Source organism: Poecilia mexicana, unplaced genomic scaffold (genome assembly GCF_051168715.1).
Source record: "Poecilia mexicana isolate PSO_F unplaced genomic scaffold, ASM5116871v1 scaffold_16, whole genome shotgun sequence".
In the NCBI taxonomy this organism is placed as follows: Eukaryota; Metazoa; Chordata; class Actinopteri; order Cyprinodontiformes; family Poeciliidae; genus Poecilia; species Poecilia mexicana.
The window spans coordinates 2,072,173-2,089,924 of NW_028263385.1; the positions used below are offsets into that span (position 1 = coordinate 2,072,173).

The 17,752-nt window shown below is 40.3% G+C and overlaps 1 protein-coding gene across 2 annotated transcripts in view; it reads right to left on the reverse strand.

The window, feature by feature from the left end:
- Window positions 1-325: 325 nt before the first annotated feature.
- Window positions 326-17,752, reverse strand: part of LOC148154914 (sterile alpha motif domain-containing protein 9-like) — a 38,096-nt gene continuing 20,669 nt past the window's right edge. Inside the window, exons 3-4 of one of the 2 annotated variants that reach the window (XM_088013965.1) lie at window positions 17,280-17,338; window positions 326-5,674 (exon numbers count right to left, since the gene is read on the reverse strand). In XM_088013965.1, the coding sequence (XP_087870091.1) occupies window positions 1,038-5,674; window positions 17,280-17,283 (4,641 nt within the window). In that variant the 5' untranslated portion in view covers window positions 17,284-17,338 and the 3' untranslated portion in view covers window positions 326-1,037. Of the gene's footprint in view, window positions 5,678-17,279; window positions 17,339-17,752 lie in introns of both variants that reach the window. The other variant, XM_088013964.1, reaches the window with a different exon arrangement.

A 17,752-nucleotide genomic window follows, 5' to 3' on the forward strand; every position in this document is an offset into this window, starting at 1 on the left:
TCTTTTTGCCCTTCAATGTTCGCATGCGCGAAATTTCCGTATGTAAACAATCACATAAAGATGGTCTTATGATTTTGATTAAGTCAGTGCCTCACCAGCCATGAACCTCACTGTACGTCTCTGTGTGGAAGATACTAACATGGCGTGGGGCACTGGATTTATGCTGTAAAGTTAGTCACTAAAACAAACTCAGTCTGTTCAAGTCTGGATCTTACTGCGTCATAAAAGATGAAATGGTTTCAGTGCTGTGACATCAGAAATGCCGTCTCGTGGAATCCTTTCACTCTTTCACTGCTGCCCAACCACACGACAAAATGAAACAAAACAATTCCAATCATTTAATTTGCATATTCAAAACATCAGCAGTCTCTGACAATTGTACATAAAAAGAAAAAAAAAAGATTATTTATTAGAAATCAGATCTATTATGTTCCTAAATAATGCCTATAGATTGTTTGAGATTTTTAAAAAACTAAGTAAACAACATAAACTTTGTTTTCTGGTGTGTGGAAAAGGTGGGTGCTCAAAATAATATGCATGTGTTACACATTGTGCCATATGGGTTGTTAAATAAAACTAAGGCTTTTTGAAATCATGCTTTCAATTTCACATATTTGGCAAAACATTAATATAAAACAAGGTTGGGTGAGTTAGAGGTTTGAATAAGGCCAGAAATCTTGCTGCAGCAGCAGACTTCTGATTTTAACCTTTATACTCTAACAGGAGAGTCTGTGAGAATGCTTACGTTGTTCTGAAACTGTATTTAGTTTTTTTTACAAGACACTCTCAAACACTGAAACGATTTCATATTAAAAGAAATTCACAGAACAAGGAATATAACAATAGCAAAATTCATATCTGTATTCAATGCATAGTAACTGCCAACAGTAAGACACTAACAGAAAAATCAATAAAATCTTCTTGTCCTGATGCTTGTATGTTTGTATTATTGTTGCTTGATTCACTGATTTGGATTTTCTGAGAAACAAAGTCAACACCTTGATGACTGTTCCAGTACAAACTAACTGGCCATCTTATTAAGCCTGAGAGGAGCTGTTATTTGACAGGACTGTTATCTTGTAGGCCACTGGGCCTCTGAATGTAAATCCCAGGTAGAAGGTGACATTTTCATTACTGTGGGGTACTGAAGGCACATGAAGAGGCTGGATGCTGAACTTCCTTTTTTGGGGGCCTTCAAGGTACACTACTCCATCTTCAGTCCACCCAGAAACACTTTTCAACATCTGAGCAATTTCAGGCATTTTCCACGCCTCACCTGTAAACCACTTCATGCGTTTCTCATGCAGTGTTCGACCCTTTGTGTATTTTTCAGTCTTGCTTTTGTGTACAAACTTATCCAACCCAGTCCCATGTCCCAGAAAAAAATGGGTGTAAAGTCTTCTCCTCCGTGGAGGAATGTCCTTTATCTTTGCCCAATGGTCCCTTTTCAGGTACTCAATTGCTGATTGCACAATTTCATATTTTTTGTTTTTCTCGTCTCCTTTCTCATGATCTTCTGGCCAAAACAGCATGGTGAGTAAGAACAGGGCAGATGGAGAACACTTCCTTCTGTCAGGGGGGAACTGGTGGCTGAGAGCTTGTAGATCTTGTAAAGCAGCAACTCCTGGAGACTGTGGTGAGAGACACTTCATAGCTATGTTGGCTGCTATGTAATTAACTATGTCATTCTGGGGAAATTTTGCTGTCAGTGGATTGCTTGGGTAAAGGGAAAGAATTGTCTGAAGGTCCTTTGTGTCTTTTTCCTGCTGGTTATTCAGTTTGAAGAAGATTGAGGTCAGATTACCTCCACCAAGGTGGTAGATAATCATACGTCTTGTGTTGGGACTTGCATTTGCTAGAACTGATTTGGAGGACTTCAAAAGTTTGCCTGAAACTCCACTCAGGTATTTTCCATACTCTGAGGATGCTTCAGTCAAAAACTTGAGTGGATTCCTTACTGTCTCTTCAGGACTTTCAGATGTCTCCTCTTCATGTGCACCGATGTCTTTCTGGAAGTAACTGAGGTCTTCTGAAATCCATTCCAGTGATTCTTTAATTGTGTTTTTAAGGTTTTTCAGACGGTCGTGGAATGGCTCCCAAGCCTCCTTAATTTTCTCTGGAATGTAATCTTGGTTGGTGAGGTATTTTATGCACTCAGAAGAGCTGTCATCTCTTTCTGCAAACTCTTGAATTGAGAAGATCAGTTTTAGCAGACTGCATCCAACCTCAACTTCAGCAAAGAACCCTAGCTTGTTCATGGTTTCTGGATGAGCTTCAGCTACTTTCTGACAGTGTCTGAAACACTCAATAGCTGTCAGTGCAGTGTTCACAGCGGATGCCATGTTTTTGGCTGTCTTTGCTACATTATTAGATTCAATAGCTTTCAGTTTTGCTTCAAACCATCTTCTGTACACCTGGCCCTTTGTGTTGAGTATGTATGAATTGTTGGACATCCTGGTAGCAGCTCTCTCTGCCCACAGTTTTGCATCTGAAAATTGTTCATATGAGTAATGCAGTCGAGCAATTGTTTGTGCAAAAAATGCATCTTCATGAAAACACTCGTATGCTTCCTTGAGTACCTCAAGTGCTAACTTTGGACTTTCATTTTTACGCACATGCTCAATAAGAGGAGAAAACAAGGTGTCATTTTCATCTCCTCGGCTAACCCTTGATCGCCTGTTGAGAAGTGCTTTAAGAAAGGCCAAGTAGTCATCCCTCCCAAATCTGTGGTCAAACAGAACTTTCTCACCAAGCAGCTCTTTTGCCAAGCTACCTCGTGTTTCTTGGTCACCAAGCAACTGTTTGAGAATTTCCTCTGCAACTCGAGGGTGGATTATTCTGATTGATTTAATGTGTGTCTTCTCATCTCTGAGATACAAGAAGATGAGTTTGGTCTGCTCATTGAGAGACATTTCAAACACTGATTGTCGAAGCTTTTCTGTGTATGTGCTTAAGCCTTGTAAAGCCTCATAATGGGATTGAGAGATGAAAGAGTTTTGAACATAGGTGTTCAGCAATGCCACGTAGAGTAGGAAGCGAGAGACAGGAGATGTACGATCAATGCCATGGAGCAAATTTGTCACAAAGTTTTCAACATATCCTGCTACCTTTTCAAATTCTTCACTCATCAAAACAAATGTGAGGATGAACTCTGGCTTATATTCTTCCTCTAATACCTTCCGTTTTGTAGAAAACATCCGTTTTTCTTTCGAAGACAGTTTGTGAGTGACAGAAAAATTTTCTAACGGAGACTCCTTAATTTTTTTGTCTGGATCATGACATCGTCTGCAGCTCAACAAAATGAAGCAAGGTTTTTCATAAAGAATCTTTTGGCTGCGAATGGCTTCTTCTAGTTCATCCTTCAGGTCATCAAGGTATTCTTGCTCTGAGTCTTCAACAAGGAGCATCACAGGAAGACACCTTTGAGGATCATTTTCATCGTGTTCTCTCAGCTTGACTGCGTGCTGAGCAACAACATCAGCTGAGTATGAAGGCTTGACTACCGCGCACCTTAAGTCTGTTCTTTTGTTCCACAATACTTGCCTTGCCACAGTGCTTCCTCCACTCCCAGGATGGTGGTAGATGTTGATTCTGTTCACAGGACTCTGCATGGTGTTTAATTTTAGATCTTCAAGAAGTTTAAAAACTTCATAGTATGCATCCCTTTCAATAACATCTCCAACAAATTTGTGCTCAGCAAGCCAGAGATGCAACCAGGTCACTTTCCCACCATGATAGAACTGCCGCTCAATGTTTTCTTTCTCTTCTTCAATGGACTCTGCGGATGTTTCATCACAATGATCAATTGCCAGGATGTCCAATGAATACATGTCTTCCTTTCCTCGTGTGTCAAGACAACATTTTCCTTTTGCAAAGGTGGGTAAATGTTTGGTGCTGTGAGTTGTCACAGGTTGTATTTGCTGCAGTGTTGCTTCAATGTGGCTCATTTTCATGCCAACAACACTGTGATTATTGACTATTTCTGTGCCATACGTTCCCTCTGCAAAACTGTTCCACTTCTCAAAGTTTTCCTCTGATTCACAGATGCAAATTATGTCTTCATGGCCTTGTGTGTCTGCTGAAAACTCATAAAAAGTTTGAAGTACAGGTTTTTCAACCGGTGATGTGAGGAGAAAAAGTACCTGGAATGTGCCTTTTGGCAAAATGTGCTTACAGATCAAAGACACAGATTCTCGTAGGAGAGGACGTTTTGTGTTGGTCCAGGTTCCTTCATCGCATGGGGGTTCACTTCCTTTAAAATCAGTCCGTCCATTGCAAAAAATCCAGCTTGTCTGCTCAAACAGATGCAACTTGTTTGTGAATTCTTTGATCGTTGTTTCCCTGGAAGTCTGATAGCTCTGTAGAGAATGCATATTTGCAGCATGGTGTTGACTGTATTTACTGCAAAGACCTGATATGTTTGAGTCTGGATCAAAGTCAAACACACAGAAGATGTTCATTTTAAGTAGCCAGTCAATGTGACAAAGATCATCACGTTTGAATTTGTTTGTCACAAGTATGAACCATTTCTCCTTCTCAATGAATTTCTTCCCACTTGTCATTAGCATTGTGAGTTTTCTTCCAAGGTTTTGGTAGATTTCAGGTTCATTGGGAAACAGACATTTCTCTGCTTCTTCTCTCTGAGTATCTCTATGTTGTACACGCTGAAAAAAATCCAACTGATCTTCAATCACTGGTTCTGTCTTAGAACCTACCCGACGCAGAATGGTGTCTTTGTTAAATTCAACTTTGTTTTTTGACTCATTGAACTTTGGCAGACGGACTTTATAGACCTTTCCTCGAACAATGCTTATCGAAGGAACAATGTCTACCTCTACCACATACGTCTTCTCTGTACTTGTGTGATCCATGACCTCTATAAATCTCGGCGGACGCACACACTGACGAACGTCTTCCTTGCCAGAGGAGAAGCATTTTTCAATGTAGTCCAAAGCATCTACAAAAACATCTCTGTCTTTTATGGGAACACCAATTATCTCACCGTGAACATATCCTGCATCTTCTCTGCTGTCCATCACACCAAAGTGGATTGTACCATTTGTTCTGACATTCATACACCCAGTTGCAAATTTGAGAACTTCGTAGGCAAATTTGACTCGAAGTCGCGTGTCATCCAGTTGAGAGGCAGTTACAAGAGACTTAAATTCCCGGCAGGGATTGATCAGATTAAAAGCTCCCGATTCAGGTTGCAGTACTCTGTGTTTGACATATATGAAGTCAGGATCTTTATCAAATGGTCTTGCTTTGCAGTCTTCATTTGTCACTGAACATTGTTCCATTACTGGTTGTTTTTCTTCTGACACATTTTCCTCTTGCTTAACTTTTTGTTTGGGTTGACGGTTTTTATTTTCTGACTTTTGCTTTTTATTTTTCTGGTCTGACTCAGCATTGATGCTACTGGAAGAGGTTTTCTTCTCTTGAGGCTTTAGATTAACTTTAATAAGCTCATCTCTTTTTTTAATTATTAGATTGGCAGGCCCTGATTTCATGGAAACCTTAGTCACCAGGAAGTGTTCATCGAGTGCAAGGAGGCATTGTCCATCCACCTCTTCTTCATAAAGTTTTTGAATGTATGGCTCCTTCACTCCAATAGATCTCAACCAGTCACTAACTTCAGTTTCAGTCCATTGTTTAGGTGACTGGCAAGGTTGGTCTGCTAAGTGATGAAAACAAGGGAGAAAGCAAAGGTTTAGTCATAAATAATAGCAAAAGGTTTATATACAACAAAGGTTCTAATCATTTGCATTTTATTGCATGAAGTATTGTAGAAGAATATACTAAAAGGCATGCTGTTGGTTGATTCACATTAAGATATGTTTTGACTGAAAAGAAATGTACTGTGTCAAATGTACTAGGTCAAACTGACCTAGAAGTCAGAAAGGAACTCAGATTGGAGAGATGTGGAATAAGCAATCACTAAAGAGGAAAAGGTTAAGTTGTTGTGCAAGAAACTTTTGGCAAACGTCTTTTCCTGTTTGCGTGCAAAGAAGTCGGCCAGGACTGGGAAAGAATCTTTGTTGGACAGATAAAGAACTGACAACTTGACTAATAGTTCTTCTGATGGAGCAGATTTAACTTCCAGGAGGTCAACCCCTAATTCTCTGAACTTCCAACACACATCCAGTGTAAGACGGAGCCAGAATTGCTACGCAAGCGAGGTCCAGTAATGCCATTGGTCAAAGATTCCCAATACACAACAGTAGAACTGGAACTGTATAAAAACTTGATGTCAGAAGTAAGAGACAAGACATTTTGGATTCTGAGACGATGAAAATGAGATGATGAAAATGTAATGTGTGAATCCGCAGATGTGCATTAAATGTCTTCCTGGTTGTCTGTGAGCCGGAGAGAATGAACTTTGTGTACCGTTTCTTATTTCATGAGTTTAGCACCTTTTAATTCCTCAATAGTATTCGATCCAGCAGCAGTGATTCAGGCTCTCACTGACCTTTTAAGCCCCTTTTGCACTGCACAGCCAGACCCGGACCGACCCGGGCAGGCCTGGCTTCAAAGCAGGGCTGATCATTTTTACATTAGCACTTCCAGCCTGGTACCACTCAGCTCACTGAAACCCCAAGAGCTGCGGTTCCAATCGGGCCGGCCAGACCGAGCTTAGCCATTGATTGTATTGGCTGCGGAGTGGGACCAAGACCCAGATCTCTGGGTCAGATGAACGACTGTCATTTTTAACGTGGTGTAAAAAAAATTGCCATCATTTAAAATCTTACCCATACGTTTTTAAACGTTTAGTAATGACAGTATATTCAATTGTATTTTATTTTCTTTTGGTTAAAATCATTTTAAACAAGTTGAATGAACGATCCATGTTATGTCACCAAATTAAACAGATAAAAACGCAACTTTTTCCCGCAGTGAAAGAAAAAAGAAAAACTACACTGACTCTGGTCCCACTATAGTTTGGATATAAATGATAAAATTTAATGTTTTCACCTAAATTATGAGCTATTTATCTGCGGTATCCTGAATGAATACCTCAACTTCCTGGTCTGCATCAGTTGTAATCATAAGGGTTTTGAAGTTGATCTGAATGATGACTCTCCAACTCTGTGCTACACTGGGATTACAATAGCCTCTTCTGCTAAATAATTTTAATGCTAAATGTAAAACACACTTATCCAATTGAAGTCGGTAAGGCTGTAAACGAGGGGATTGTTGCATCTGACGTCGCTAAAGCAGGGAAATCCCACAAACCGCAGTGGTATTTCAGCTGGCCGCGAGCCAAGTTCAGAGACCACACTCGGATGAGATTTTATTTTCCCGTTAAATGTAAAGCTGTGGTAAATGTTTCCCTCAGCGCATACAGAAGGAGCTGGACAGGAGACCCTAGAAGGAAACTGTTCTGCGGTTGCTGGAGAGATCGCCTCGGTAGCTTCAGCAAGAATTCGATTTACGTGACGTATCCTGCTCAATGCAAAACGACCAGGGCTATAGGACCAATTGGACCGGGTCGAACGGAGCCGGTCTGGTCCAGGCCGGACCCTGCAGTGCAAAAAGGGCTTAAGTTTGTCTCAAAGTATCCCTCCTATCCTTCACTGAAGTGTACCTGTTTTAATTGCATCTGTAGAAGACACCTGTCCACATACTCAACCAGCCTCAATCCTCTCCACCATTGGTAGACTGTAGAGCTGTCAACAGATACCAGGGGTATCATTATAGACTTGCACCAGGATCGGATGGGCTACATGACAGCTACTGTTGCTGCAATTAGTAGAAAGTGGAAGAAACTCAAAGTTTAGTCTCCCTTATGAAGTATCAATGATCACAATGAGGGATCAACCCAGAACTACATGGAAACCCCTGGTCAGTGACTGAAGAGAGCTGGGACCACAACCTCAGAGGTTGTGTGGATAAAGGATGAGCTCAGTTCTAAGAACACCATCCGAACCATGAAGCATGGCACTGAAAGCAACATGCTTTGAGATTACTTTCCTGTGGAGGTGAAAGGTTGACTGTGTAACCCAGGTTAAAATAGCCTCTTCATAAAAATAATAGTAAATTAGATAAATAGGAAATAAATAAATAGGAAAATAAATAGGGAATTAATCGATCTTAAAATTGTTATTCTCTTATTCTGAAGGGTCGCATTTATGTGTAACCCACGTGACTAGCTTCAGCCAATCGGGTTGCTACGTTCTCTGACGTGAGAGAAAGCAAGCAGAGAGCGTAAAGCAAGCAGAGAGCGCAGAAGCAAACGGGATTGTGCTGAAAAGAAAAGACAGATAAGAGAAATTGAGCACTCGTAGCTGATTTGCTGTCTAAGACGAGTTTGTGTTTTTATTTCTTGAGAAGGAGCTTTTCGCATATTTTTTCTCTCACCCTGACTGCGTTCGGGATCATTTTTTGTGTTGTGGAACTGGACTTGGTGAGTTGAAAGTGTATTTTGTTTCTTTTGTTTTCTTTTTTTTTTAAAGATAATGTATTTGTTAAACATTTATTTAACTTAAATGGAAAGCTGAAGCGAAGGCTGATCAGCGGAGGCGTCGGCTGTTGCTCTTGGTGCTAACAGCAAGCCAACTGAAAGTCAACAGGAGTAACAGCTGATCCGCTGAAGCTAACAGCTGCTCTTGTCAACAGAAATTCAACGGCTTATCAGCAGAGGAGCTAACTGTTGCTAACTGTCGCTCTTTGTTGGCAACAGGCTTTTTTTGTTGTTGTTTTGTTTTGTTTTGTTTTGTTTGTCGTTTTCGTTCGGCTGGGATCTGGACTAAGGAGTCTCGGATCGTCACTGAACTGGATCTTCCTAAGGAGAACGAGATGGCGAGCCAACCCTGGAGCTAAAGACCATCAAGTAGGAGCTACGCCTTCTGCTGGACATTGCCAACCCTGCAACTTGGTAGAGAGACAGCAGGCGCAAATCGTGACACCGCACCTACTACTGGCACTTCCGGTGGCAGGTGTGACACCTGCCACAAGTGCCACTGCGTTCGGGACTAGCTGCCAGTGCTGCCGCTGCGTTCGGCTGACTTCGGCTGACCTCGGCACCTCGTACTGGCACTTCCGCTGACACCTGCCACAAGTGCCACTGCTTTCGGGACTAGCTGCCAGAGTTGCCACTGCGTTCGGCTGACTTCGGCTGACCTCGGGACCTCGTACTGGCACTTCCGGTGACACCTGCCACAAGTGCCACTGCGTTCGGGACTAGCTGCCAGTGCTGCCGCTGCGTTCGGCTGACTTCGGCTGACCTCGGGACCTCGTACTGGCACTTCCGCTGACACCTGCCACAAGTGCCACTGCTTTCGGGACTAGCTGCCAGAGTTGCCACTGCGTTCGGCTGACTTCGGCTGACCTCGGCACCTCTTACTGGCACTTCCGCTGACACCTGCCACAAGTGCCACTGTTTTCGGGTCTAGCTGTCAGTGTTGCCACTGCGTTCGGCTGACTTCGGCACCTTCCAAGGGTTTCCACGACCTCATACTGGCACCTCCCACGCCTCACGGACCGCTCTCGCCTATTTTTGCTGACGAGATTTAGGGCGGCCATCTTATAGCGTTCGACCGCTCCACTCAGCGTTATATGTTTAACAGGGACAATGACGTATTTGAACATTTAATCTTTCATAACACGCTGTTTTGTTACTGGAAACCTTATACATGCAGCCATATTTATAAACAGTTGTATTTTTAAAGTATTTTTAATTGTATTATACATACTTCAGCATATTTAAATATGCTTAGTGGGGAAAACAATAGAATAGGAATAGAATATTCTTTGGTGACAGCTTCTGTGTCAGATTTAATATGAATGAATTTATAATTAATGAAAATAATGGTGGATCTGGCACAAAGTATTGCATTTCCTCTTAAGTATTCTGTTCCCTTAAAAAAAGCAAATATGCCCTGGTCTATTTTTTATACAGTCTCAAATTTCAGTTTCCAATAAACAGCCTCAGTGAAAACATGTTGACAGTTGCCATAAGCTGTCACTTGTGCCACGGGCTTCTGGGTAAGGTGCCACTTGTGCCACCTTACCACTGGGTAAGGTGACACAAGTAAGGTGGCCATGGGTGCCACAGGCTGCTAACCTCATTCTCTATCTGTTTCAGACAGAATGTAGCATATGAATAACTTTAGATCAAACAAATAGAAATAAAATATATCTTAATTACAACATAATTCTCATACATATTTAAATATACAGCCGGTGTTCAGACTTAAACAGAGAAAGACAACTCCTGCACTGTCAGATGGGACCTCTTCTGCAACAGCTGATAATAGCTACCACTAGGTACCTACCACTACAACTGACACTCGGTTGCCATGGTATGCCAGTGCTGACAAGCTCCTGTCAGTTCCGGATTATAATTATTTTCATACAGGGACCTTAATATAATGCTATTGATTATTAAACCGAGTAAGTTCACTAATATTGACTTATTAGTTAATATTAGTGACAGTGGCAACATGAGATATTGACAATTCCAGAGTGACATTATGTTCAGCATGGTTCCATGACAGTGCACAGGGTGTCATAAGTTATAGTGGCTGCCTGGTCTATTATCTAACAGACCAGGCAGCCACTATAACTTTCATTGTTTTTTGTTAAGATAATGCAATTTTTAAAAAAAAACATGTTATCATAATTTTCCAAAAATGCCTGTTAACCAGTTTTAAATAGTTATTACTTGTTTTTATTTATTAAATTTAATCCCCACTATTTTTCATTATTTGTCAAGTTTATTACAGATTTGTGTCGCATACATGAAGGTTGCTTCTCTGTGTTTGTTTCTGGTTCTGTTCATTGTCTTCAAAGTTTTCTTATTCAAAGATGAGAAAATGACTAAAATCTGAGCTACAAAATGCATTTCAATAACATTTTCAAGGCAGCAGGAGGACTTTCACTTTCAAGTTAAACCGCCTTCAAAATTTTTTACACCAATATTGAATATTGATAAGTCAAAACACAAAGTATTTACACCTCAAAAAATTTGACAATGTGTGAATCATAAGCAGCATTAAGAACAAGATTGTTACATATTTTTGGAAATAAAAATTACTTTGGGTTATACTTAAGATGAAAATGCTTTTTTCAAAGAAAATTGTGCTGCTTACATATTATTTTATTTGGCAGATATGTTTCAACATGTTTTCAAGTTTATGTCACAAAGTATATGCATAGTAATTGATTTGTCAATATTTATTAGCCATTGTATGTAAATACTTTAAACAGCAATTTGAAGTCTGCTGTAAAATTCATGTTTAGTCAATGTGTGAATTTACTACATCAGGATCAAATAACTTATTATTCCTCCATGAGAAATTATGATCATTAAGCTTAAATTTATTTTTCAAACTTTATTAATTTCTACAATACACGTTATACAGAGTCTGATTATTATTACTATTATCCAGTTGCAACATTTGGCTTCCTGTTGCACCATGTCAGCCACTGTTCTGCGATATAAACATAGGCAAGGGTTGAATGTCATTTTGATTAAGTAAAAAGTCCTATTAACTATCAGTGATGTGTGATTAACCAGATGTGTCCTTGAACATAGTGACAGGTTCCACTGTAATAGTGACACTTTATAGTATATTCAATTCAACCGGCCATCTTGCTTGAATTAAACTCAGTCAAAAATATTCAAGGTGTTAAATGGATAAATAACCAATTACCATTGAATTTTTTTTTATAAACACGCATTATAAGTAACACGTTTTCAAAAAACTGTCATTGCCATCCCCCAAAACATCGGCACCAGTTGTGACAGCTCTGAAACATCCTGGACACCTAACGGCAGCTCTAGTGGAAGCCAGACTCAGTTGTTACAAAGGTGACGAAACCAATGGCATCCCTGATACCTGCTGTGTATTTGATTAATTCAAAGACGAAAGGAGTCGGCTGGATTATTCAGATGAACTTTAGTGAATAAATAGGATGAACGAATCATACATGATATACAAAACGTGTAGGAATTCAGCTAACATAAGTATTTCTGCGAAAAAAAAACTTATTAAATTCTGTCTTCTTCGTCTGTCTTTAAGTTCTTCTTCTACTAGTAATAAAGCATCATGGGATATGTAGTCCATTTGCCTAAGTCAGTGGCAACACTGACAGCTAGACCCGAAAACAGTGGCACTAATGGCAGGTGTCAGCGGAAGTGCCAGTACGAGTTGCCGAGGTCAGCCGAAGTCAGCCGAACGCAGTGGCAACTCTGGCAGCTAGTCCCGAAAGCAGTGGCACTTGTGGCAGGTGTCAGCGGAAGTGCCGGTAAGAGGTGCCGAGGTCAGCCGAAGTCAGCCGAACGCAGTGGCAACTCTGGCAGCTAGTCCCGAAAGCAGTGGCACTTGTGGCAGGTGTCAGCGGAAGTGCCGGTAAGAGGTGCCGAGGTCAGCCGAAGTCAGCCGAACGCAGTGGCAACTCTGGCAGCTAGACCCGAAAGCAGTGGCACTTGTGGCAGGTGTCACACCTGCCACCGGAAGTGCCAGTAGTAGGTGCGGTGTCACGATTTGCGCTCGGCCCTGCTGACTTGGTATGACCTGCCCATGTTGTCATGCGTATTAGCAGTGGGTCACTGAAACAGAATTAACTGTTGGATCATCGGAAGAAACAAGACATCAATCTGAAGCACAGTTTGATCTGTCCTTTCTGAATTGTTCTGCTGTGTTGTTGTTTTGCTGTTATGTTTTTTTTTAACTCCTTAAGGGAAACACCAAAGAATTAAAAATAGATTAAACAGATTAAAACAAACTGTAAATCAAAATAGATAAATAGTATTAACTAGAACTTAAATAGAACTAAATAGTATTAACTAGAACCTAAATAGAACTATAACCTAGGTAAAATAAATAGTATCCTTAATTTAGATTTATAAAATACTCTGAAAGGAACTGGAAACTATTTTTCTTTTTTTGAATTTGTGTCATTATGTGTTAATTGTGTAACATTGTTGTTGTTTATTCTTTTATTGTTCTTTAAACTAATAATAAGCCGGCTGTTTTAACTTAATTTTCTTTGGTCTGTGGTCATTAATTCAAACTACACTTCTCACTACTCCAGTAGCCGAACCTAGCTCTGGTCTTATTACCAATTTATTAACTGTAAACACATAGCGAGTGTTACAGATGGTGGCGACCCTAACTTTCAAAGAGAAGATCAAGAGTATTAGTACCAATCAAGAGAGAAGATTGGACATTGGAGCGCGTGTTGGGAACAACCAACGCAAGAGAAGACACGATAAATTCATGTCCAAAACTGTTTTTTGGAAATGTGATATCAATACAAATATAGCCTGAATATGGAATATTCTGACCATTTGCGGCTTCAACTTCAAGAAGGTCGTGTATGGAATGGATCTCCAAATGTGAGAGATAACTATCATAAAACGACTGTGATACGGTTGTCACTTGTGAGCCGGTGTCAAGAAGGCAATTACAAGCCTGTCCATTAATTAGCACCTCAGCAGTGTATTTGGCTCCAACTAGGCCTTTGGGTAACTTCACTTTGGCTGATTTGTTGTGATGGAACCGTTTTCTGTTTTTTCTTGAATGCTTAGTGGGACTGGTTTCGCTAACAGCACTCATTTGTCCCGCAATGAGAGCCTCATCTAGTTTAAAGACTGTGTTTGTTTGTTCTGTTCGTCCCAAAGTAACTGCTTTGCTTTTAACTGCTTCCTCTTATCAGTTACAAGGGACGGATTTGATTCATTGGAGCAAGCTGAAACAATATGGCCATCTTCGCCACATCGAAAGCAATACCAAGGCTTCGGCCTACTCTTTACAGTTTGGACTGTCGTGGTTTGTTCAGGTGCTCTAGGCTTAGTTTGTGTCTTAGCTTTAGGTGCACTAGCATTTTTCTTAATGGAGTTTAGTGGTTTTAGTTTAGCCAAATGACTTTGCAGCTCAGTAATTTGTGCTTTTAGTTCTGCGATCAGATCATTTTGGGGAACCACAGGTTGAACTACCTTTTGGGGTTTCAATCTTGTCAGCTGACTCTGCATCTGGGTTATCTGGGTTTGCATCTCAGTGAGATTGTCTTGCACTGTGGGTTCAAAAAGGTCAGAAGTTGCAGTAATAGTGTGGGAGGCTACTTTTGGTCTAGTAGCAGCAAAGTGTTTTTTCATTCTACTCTCCTTTGCACTACGCTTGTCTTCTTCAATTCTCAACTGCAACAGCAGCTCAGTGAATGAAGGGGGGTCATTTCTTTTTCTTTCAAGCTGGAGCTCTGCTAGTAAAGCATTGTCCCAACATCCACGGCAGAACTGACGCAGAAGGTGTCGGTCTGCTTCAGTGGGGACTGCTCCGCCTCTGCTCAAAGCTTTAGAGAGGACTGTCTGCAAGCGATGAAGGTAATGTGATGCTTTTTCACCAGGGTCTTGGAGGGTGTTAAGAAATTTGGCAAAAAGCTCATCACCATCTTCTACTGTGCCAAAAGCTGAATTTAACAGTTCAAGATAAGCTGATGGTAATGCTGTAGGGCCCAAGGGTTTTACTACATTGGATGCAGGTGGCACCAGACTGTCTAAAATCTTTCTTGAGCATTGCAAGACAGATACATCTGGATCCTTAAGTAGGAGCTCAACACTGTTGCGCCATGTATCAAAATCAGCCTCGTGACTAGGACAAGGTAATTTGCCTGAAAACTGCCTCAGACGAAAAGAGGCACTCACCTGTGAGAATGGGGCTTCACTTCGTACTATATGCTCTACAATTACTTTTTGCACCTCAGGGTGAGTGACAAGGTTCTGTGATAAGTTGGAGGCTAGATTGAGTCGAGGTTGATTAACTGAGTCAGAGTCAGAGCTGCTTAGAGTAGTTTTAGACTGCTCTACATTTTTACTTTGAAAAGGTTGGTAATTTTCTTGGTTTGGTCTGGCAACTGGGTTCATTAAGTCACTTTGTGTTTCGAGAGTAAAACTCTCAGCTTCAGGTGTCTCAGAGCTGCCTGTGATTGATTGAGAGCATTTGGACAGATGCTCATGCAGGACAGCTTCAAAAGATTTTCCACATAATTTAGCAATTTCTTGCAACTCACAGAAAAAACGGTGGGTGGCTCTGTCTGTGACGTCAGACACGTACTCACTGGACAGGGCTCTGATTTGAGGAGAGACTTTGGTTGAGCTCTCAAACATGTAAGGGAGTAGGGGTTCAAGTGCTGTCAAGGCAGTTCCACTCTCATATTCCACAATTGCATTTTGGTGGTAAGAGGACTGTGAGTCGTCTAATTTTAGGATTCTCCTTATCTTCCCATACCTGTTCAGGAAATCTAATACATCCTCATCAGCTTCCGTATCGGCAATACCACTGACAATGACCGAGTTCGGGACATTGACGTTTTCTCTGTTGATTATTTCCATATTTTCTATTCTTGCTGAACTTGGCTTTTTTTTTTTTTTTTTTTTTTTTTGATCAGGGTCAGAAATAAATGTTATGCTTCTATTTCCTACTCCTGGCTGGCTCGCCACTTTCTGTAACACTCGCTATGTGTTTACAGTTAATAAATTTGTAATAAGACCAGAGCTAGGTTCGGCTACTGGAGTAGTGAGAAGTGTAGTTTGAATTAATGACCACAGACCAAAGAAAGTTAAGTTAAAACAGCCGGCTTATTATTAGTTTAAAGAACAATAAAAGAATAAACAACAACAATGTTACACAATTAACACACAATGACACAAATTCAAAAAAAGAAAAATAGTTTCCAGTTCCTTTCAGAGTATTTTATAAATCTAAATTAAGGATACTATTTATTTTACCTAGGTTATAGTTCTATTTAGGTTCTAGTTAATACTATTTAGTTCTATTTAAGTTCTAGTTAATACTATTTATTTTGATTTACAGTTTGTTTTAATCTGTTTAATCTATTTTTAATTCTTTGGTGTTTCCCTTAAGGAGTTAAAAAAAAAACATAACAGCAAAACAACAACACAGCAGAACAATTCAGAAAGGACAGATCAAACTGTGCTTCAGATTGATGTCTTGTTTCTTCCGATGATCCAACAGTTAATTCTGTTTCAGTGACCCACTGCTAATACGCATGACAACATGGGCAGGTCATACCAAGTTGCAGGGTTGGCAATGTCCAGCAGAAGGCGTAGCTCCTACTTGATGGTCTTTAGCTCCAGGGTTGGCTCGCCATCTCGTTCTCCTTAGGAAGATCCAGTTCAGTGACGATCCGAGACTCCTTAGTCCAGATCCCAGCCGAACGAAAACGACAAACAAAACAAAACAAAACAAAACAACAACAAAAAAAGCCTGTTGCCAACAAAGAGCGACAGTTAGCAACAGTTAGCTCCTCTGCTGATAAGCCGTTGAATTTCTGTTGACAAGAGCAGCTGTTAGCTTCAGCGGATCAGCTGTTACTCCTGTTGACTTTCAGTTGGCTTGCTGTTAGCACCAAGAGCAACAGCCGACGCCTCCGCTGATCAGCCTTCGCTTCAGCTTTCCATTTAAGTTAAATAAATGTTTAACAAATACATTATCTTTAAAAAAAAAGAAAACAAAAGAAACAAAATACACTTTCAACTCACCAAGTCCAGTTCCACAACACAAAAAATGATCCCGAACGCAGTCAGGGTGAGAGAAAAAATATGCGAAAAGCTCCTTCTCAAGAAATAAAAACACAAACTCGTCTTAGACAGCAAATCAGCTACGAGTGCTCAATTTCTCTTATCTGTCTTTTCTTTTCAGCACAATCCCGTTTGCTTCTGCGCTCTCTGCTTGCTTTACGCTCTCTGCTTGCTTTCTCTCACTTCAGAGAACGTAGCAACCCGATTGGCTGAAGCTAGTCACGTGGGTTACACATAAATGCGACCCTTCAGAATAAGAGAATAACAATTTTAAGATCGATTAATTCCCTATTTATTTTCCTATTTATTTATTTCCTATTTATCTAATTTACTATTATTTTTATGAAGAGGCTATTTTAACCTGGGTTACAACTGCACCATGTGGAGTCAACCTTTGGTGATGGATGGGGCCATTTATCACCAGATTTTGTGATCACCAGTAAGAGCATTGAAGATGGGTCATATGTGGGTCTGATAGAGTGACAATGACCCCAAACACCTGGCCATGGAAGCCACGGAGTAGCATAGCCAGTCTCCAGACCTGGACCCCATAGAAAATCTTTAGAGGGAGCTGAAACTCTGTTGCATTGCAAAAGCCTTGAAACCTGAAAGATGGTGCAGTGTGTTCAACCCTGGTTCATTACTAATTTCCACCACTTCATCCATTTCTCTGACTGTCTGTTTACGTGAAAGAGAGACTTTTTACAGTTCATAGAATAAATATGTAACTACTTACCCATGCTAAATTTATGTTTCTTCTTTTTTGTGTGTCTCTGTTGGTCTTGTTGCAGTCATCTGCCAAATAAAGAATTATTGTTTTAGTCATAATTCATCCATGGTGTGCAAAAAATATTTTTTATATTAAATATTTTTTTCCAATCACTTTGGTCAAATTTTTAAGTCACTAAAATTTCCCTAACATCTTGTGCATTTCTCAAAGCAGTTTGTAGCATATCTGTGTAAACAGTATACTATATTTCTAAATAACTGAAAATAGATCATGACCAACAAGGCCATCAATGGGCCAGTTCTCAGAAGTCAAGATACGACTCATAAAGGAGTAGACAGACTAGAAGTTTGCAGATGTGAGTGCCTTGTATTCTCAGTGAATAATTAAGTACATATATACATTACAATAAGAAAGGGAAAAAAACATTCAGATGGCCATATTAAATAAATAAAAAAAACAATTAAATCAAAGAAACATAA